At 39.7% G+C, this 5,739-nt stretch overlaps 1 protein-coding gene across 1 annotated transcript; it reads left to right on the forward strand.

The window, feature by feature from the left end:
- Positions 1–479: 479 nt before the first annotated feature.
- camk2n1 (calcium/calmodulin dependent protein kinase II inhibitor 1) lies at positions 480–2,176 on the forward strand. The gene is made up of 2 exons (XM_067387491.1): positions 480–891; positions 1,228–2,176. The coding sequence occupies exons 1-2, from the start codon at positions 723–725 to the stop codon at positions 1,290–1,292; spliced, it is 234 nt and encodes a 77-aa protein (XP_067243592.1). The 5' UTR covers positions 480–722; the 3' UTR covers positions 1,293–2,176.
- Positions 2,177–5,739: the final 3,563 nt, after the last annotated feature.

Consider the following 5,739-nt stretch of genomic DNA (forward strand, 5'->3'; position numbering starts at 1 on the left):
GTTTTGTTATTCTATTCAAAATTCATTCATAAAAACATTATATTTGGGAAACATATGTTTGAAAAAGTTGATGATGATGATTTTGGTATTCAAGGTGAGAGTTATTTGATGGTTACGCCACATGACAATTTTAGAGTCATTATTACATCAGCAATTTTGTAAAGATCATTTTCTATAAACTTTGTCTCAAAATGTAAAATCAACATAGAAATATTCTAGTAAACTAGAATTAAATAATAAAAGATCATCTTTATTTGTCAGTGACACGTTGGAGGCATCTTGTTCCATGGACAAATAGCTTGGAAATTTCCCAAGATTAACATTGGCGATAGCTGCACTGAAAGAGCTGGAGAGGAAGCCCGCGCCTCAGTGACGTTCATTCTCCATCAGGGATCTTTGTTTTGCATCGTTTCCCAATTTGCATTTGTTTCTCAGGTTTTCCATACGACGCTCCAGCCGCCGAAAAGCCCCGAGCGCGCAAAGGCGCATTCCTCCGCGAGCGTCCACTCACATTTCGAGAATTCCAACATTGGGAAATTTGGGATAGTTGAAGCGGGCGCGAGCTGAAAGGAGGAAATTACATGTATTCGCCCCGCGTCCCAGACATCCACTCGCGGAGACACGTGCGATAGAGGTAAACAGCCGAAGGATTCGCTCGACAAAATTCACCTCGCGCTATCGATTCGGCTGAACATACAGTAGCCGCGGTTAGTTCATACAGCATGTCGGATGTGTTACCGTATAACGAGGATAAAATGACTCATTATGGCAACGACGGGGACGAGGAACACCTTTCCTTCACCTGCCGCCTTCAAGACACCAACAACTTTTTCGGTGGCAACCAGAATAAACGACCACCAAAGCTCGGGCAGATCGGGAGAAGCAAAAGAGGTAACGGACAAAGCCTTTGTTTATTACACAAACAAATGGCGCAGATGATGCGAAATTCCATGTTGTGCTTCTCGATTATGCCTTTACGCACGAAATGTGGCGAAAATGATGTGTCAGACGATTTCACGTGCAGTATAATCAGTTTTCTGGCGCTTAAACGCTTCGGTTCTCGATAGACAGCGATTGTGATACAGTGATGTATTGCGCCATTTCTGTTGTATTAAAATTCATGGCAACATGGAATCTCCATCTTTGTGCCAGTGCATAGCGTGAGACAATAGCTGATCTGTGAGTTGGTCTCTCATCATCAACCCTTGTGTCTCTGTTCACTAACAGTCATTGAAGAAGAAAACGATGGCGAAGCACTGGACAAGAGCACAGAGAAATCCTCGTCGGCGTGAACGGACCCAAAGACTCTTAACCTCTCTGATGTGTTTATCCAAAGACATTGTGAAGAGGCTCTCTCTCTCCCATCTGGCGACAAGCACTCCACACATTCTCCTCTCCCTAACTCCATTGTCCAGGGTTTACAGTGTGACGGGGCAGCGGACTGAACCGGTGGTCCGGAAGAATGGCCCAGGGGGGGCTTGAAGGAATACTGTGTTTTCCAAACTATACTCCGAGATATGTGCAATGACAGGGTTTCGGTCTCATTAAAGAGATCGGGCTCTACTTCTTTCTTTCTTTTTGATTCTAATGAAGCAATTCGATAGACTGAGCGAATGGTACCATTAACATCAAACCAGTATCTTCCCGCTTAACCCAGTAGCCTACTGGTGGTGTTAATGGTATACTAGCAATGTCAACCTCTTCTTCCACAGTGGACCTCCAAAGAGGTTTCACTATGTATGTAAAAAAAAAAGAAAAGAAAAAAAAAAGAGAAGCTATTTATTAAATCTTTGGATACATATTTTGCAGTGTTGAAGGTTGAGCAAACGTTTTATATAGTAGACCGATGACGAGAAGTGACTTTTGCTTTGGATAAATGTTTTGTATGTAGCTTAACTGTGATTCTCGTGATCTGCTTCGTTTCATTTCATTCACTTGTTCAATCTGGAATGTCAGTTTCAAGACAGTAACCTTATTATCGTAAAGTATATTTACTGTAGATGTGCCAAATTATCCTGAGAGAAACATATACTTCTGTGCTTTCTTCACGTGCACAGGTTTATTAATATTCGGTGGTCATGTTTACAGGGCTCTTTCATACTTGTGATGTATTCTAGTCATGCATGACGAACCTCAAGACCTTAAGAACGTCTTCTTGAATATAACGTATTTATCTCACAGAACATTTCTACAAAATATCTGTTATAATAAAGATTTTGAGAAACATTCAAAGAGACACCGTTTTTTTTTCCCCCTGACACATATCTAATGCTCCGTTTAGCACACTGAATTTTGTGCGTGTGCACAAATCCAGGGGACGTGACATTTCCGCCTCTGTCACAAGCTTTAAATGATTCATGGTTCGGGATTAGCATTGTCAAAGCGCACCATCTAAAAATCCAGTCCGCTGAGATCAGGAGGAATCACGTGGCGTGTCAGAGCAAATATTATCTGCAAACTGTACGAGTGAGTTTCCCAGAGCTTCTCCTGCCAGTCTGGAGGTAACGCTGTTAAAAACACTGGCTGGATGGGCTGCCATGGCAACTGATTCACCTCCCCTGAAATTTCCATTGTGTCCACTAGGGAAACCACAGCAGAGGATCTGACAGTGTGGATGAATATTACATCAGTCCATATGAATTGTTTGGCTGCATTCATAAGTTGTTTTGTATGTGGCACGATTTAAAACAAAAGTAAGTTACCTGGTTGCCTTCGAATTTTGAGTTCATTGAAATTAAAAAATAGAGTTAATACAATGAAGGCGATTGGTTTAATCAACAGAAACTCAAAATATCATGTTATCTGAACTACATTAACTAGTTGATTTGACAAAAGAACATCATTTACAAGTGCCTTTTACCTATTCAGCACGTTATGCCAAAATTATAAACCATCCTAAAAAAAAGGCATTCAGCTGGAGATAGAGACATTTCCTCAAAAGCAAACAGCAGTCTGAGGTTCTGCTATGAATTGGTGCGTTCAGATTGTGACATCATCATGCGTTCCAAAAAAAAAGGTGCCAAGCACCAGGGAACACCGTAGCATGAGGATCTCAGCCGAATAACGTTAGCTCACGTCAGAACGCATTATGTAATTCACAAGGGAGGTTGGCAGTGTGCGGTGACACAGTCTGCTGGTGCTGTGTTTGGTAGAGACATGCAAATAATCTGGCTCCTGCTGCAATTTGCATTTGGCTTCTATGTTTTGCTTTTGTTTCAACGGGGGCTTCGGCTTTGGGTTTCGTGGGAGCGCCCCGGATGAAGACAGTATGACTGCAGAGGGCTACATGATCAGAACAGGGAAATTTTGTGGTGGGATTGGAAATGAACTACGGAAGGTTTCTGGAATTCCAAGACTCGGTTGCTGTAATTAGTCGAGCATGAAAATAACTATTTGGAATGTTTGTTTTGCTGACGTAGTTTTTTCTGAGGGTGAAACCGAATTTCTCTCTTTTTTTTTTTTCATGCTAATGGAAGTATTTTATTTACCTTGTTTGTTGTCCGTTGCCGTGGCGCTGACCAGTGCTAATCAGTCAGTGTCTAACCACTACAGTCAAAGTCCTCAAAATAAAATAATGACATTAATAAATTATTTATTAAAACAATAATTTAATAAAAACAACTAATTTGGAAATAATTGAATGAATAAATGATAAAATAAGTGAATAATTGCACGTAATTTTACACACACACATATACAGATATATGTACAGTGCTCAGCGTAAATGAGTACACCCCCTTTGAAAAGTAACATTTTAAACAATATCTCAATGAACACAAAAACAATTTCCAAAATGTTGACAAGACTAAGTTTAATATAACATCTATTTAACTTATACACTGCAAAAAATGCTGTTCTTACTTAGAATTTTTGTCTTGTTTTTAGTCAAAATATCTTAAATCAAAATTGAGTACTTTTTTCCTTAAAACAAGCAAAATAATCTGCCAATGGGGTAAGCAAAATAATCTTTGTCCAAACTGAAAACAAGATTATATAGCTTATTCTTGGTTTTAAATGATTATTTTGCTTACCCCATTGGCAGATTATTTTACTTGTTTTAAGGAAAGACTTACTTAATTTTGACTTATTTTTCCTGAAAACAAGACATAATTTTTACTTGTCAAGAAAATGCGTCTTGATTTAAGAACTTTAAGATATTTTGACTAGAAACAAAACAAAAAATCTAAGAACAGCATTTTTTGCAGTGTAACATGAAGGTAAGGTTAATAATATAACTTAGATTACACATTTTTCAGTTTTACTCAAATTAGGGTGATGCAAAAATGAGTACACCCCACTTCAAAAACTACTACATCTAGTACTTTGTACGGCCTCCATGATTTTCAATGGCAGCACCAAGTCTTCTAGACATGGAATGAACAAGTTGGCGACATTTTGCAACATCTATCTTTTTCCATTCTTCAAGAATGACTTCTTTTAGAGACTGGATGCTGGATGTAGAGTGATGCTCCACTTGTCTCTTCAGAATTCCCAATAGGTGTTCGATTGGGTTCAGATCAGGAGCCACTGAAGCACTTTCACACGGTTCTTCTTCAGAAATCCAACTGTGGCCTTAGATGTGTGTTTAGGATCACTGTCATGTTGGAAGTGCACGACGACCAAGGACAGAGTGATGGTAGCATCTTCTCTTTCAGTATAGAGCAGTACATGTGTGAATTCATGAAGCCGTCAATGAAATGCAGCTCCCCGACACCAGCAGCACTCGTGCAGCCCCACATAAGGACACTGACACCACCATGGTTCACTGTAGGCAGCATGCATTTTTCTTTGTATTCCTCACCTTTGCAATGCCATACAGTTTTGAAGCCATCAGTTGCTAAAAGCTTTATCTTGGTCTCATCACTCCAGAGTATAGAGTCCCAGTAGTCTTCATCTTTGTCAGCATGGGCCCTGGCAAACTCTAGGCGGGCTTTTTTGTGCCTGGGCTTTAGGAGAGGCTTCTTTCATGGACGGCACCCATACATGCCATTCCTCTGCAGTGTACGCCGTATTGTGTCATGGGAAATAGTCACCCCAGTTTGGCTTTCTGCTTCTTTAGATAACTGCAGTGAACTTGCATGCCGATTTTCTTCAACCCTGCTCATCAGAAGACGCTTCTGTCGTGGTGTTAACTTCCATGGACGACCTGGGCGTCTCTGTGAGATGGTTGCAGTTCCATCTTTTTAAAATTTTTGTACCACTTTTGCTACAGTATTCTGACTGATAAGTAAAGCTTTGCTGATCTTCTTGTAGCTTTCACCATTCTGGTGTAAAGAAATTATTTTCTTTCTCAGGTCTTGTGACATTTCTCTTCCATGTGGTGCCATTGCTGACAGCATGAAATGGGAAGGGGTTTTAACACCCTTTTATAGTCAACTGACTGCTGGACACCTGTGTAATGAATAATTAGACTCACCTGTGGTTGAATTCTTGTTAAATTAGACATTTGTAGTCTAAAATTTAGCTTTGCTGCAGAGACTTTCAGTGGAGTGTACTCATTTTTGCACCACCCTAATTTGAGTAAAACTGAACATTTTGTTCTCTAAGTTATATTATTAACCCTACTTTCATGTTATAAGATAAACAGATGTTATATTAAACTTAGTCTTGTCAACATTTTGGAAATTGTTTTTGTGTTCATTGAGATTTTGTTTAAAATGTTACTTTTCAAAGGGGGTGTACTCATTTACGCTGAGCACTGTATGTGTATGTGTATGTGTATGTGTGTGTGGTACATAC

Source organism: Chanodichthys erythropterus, chromosome 6, assembly GCF_024489055.1.
Source record: "Chanodichthys erythropterus isolate Z2021 chromosome 6, ASM2448905v1, whole genome shotgun sequence".
NCBI lineage: Eukaryota > Metazoa > Chordata > Actinopteri > Cypriniformes > Xenocyprididae > Chanodichthys > Chanodichthys erythropterus.

What these genes read in the sequence shown, in the direction of transcription:
- camk2n1 (XM_067387491.1), top strand. Translation starts at nt 723, where the DNA reads ATGTCGGATGTGTTACCGTATAACGAGGATAAAATGACTCATTATGGC. An exon ending in GATCGGGAGAAGCAAAAGAG is followed by an intron (nt 892 to 1,227) that starts GTAACGGACAAA and finishes GTTCACTAACAG; the next exon opens with TCATTGAAGAAGAAAACGAT.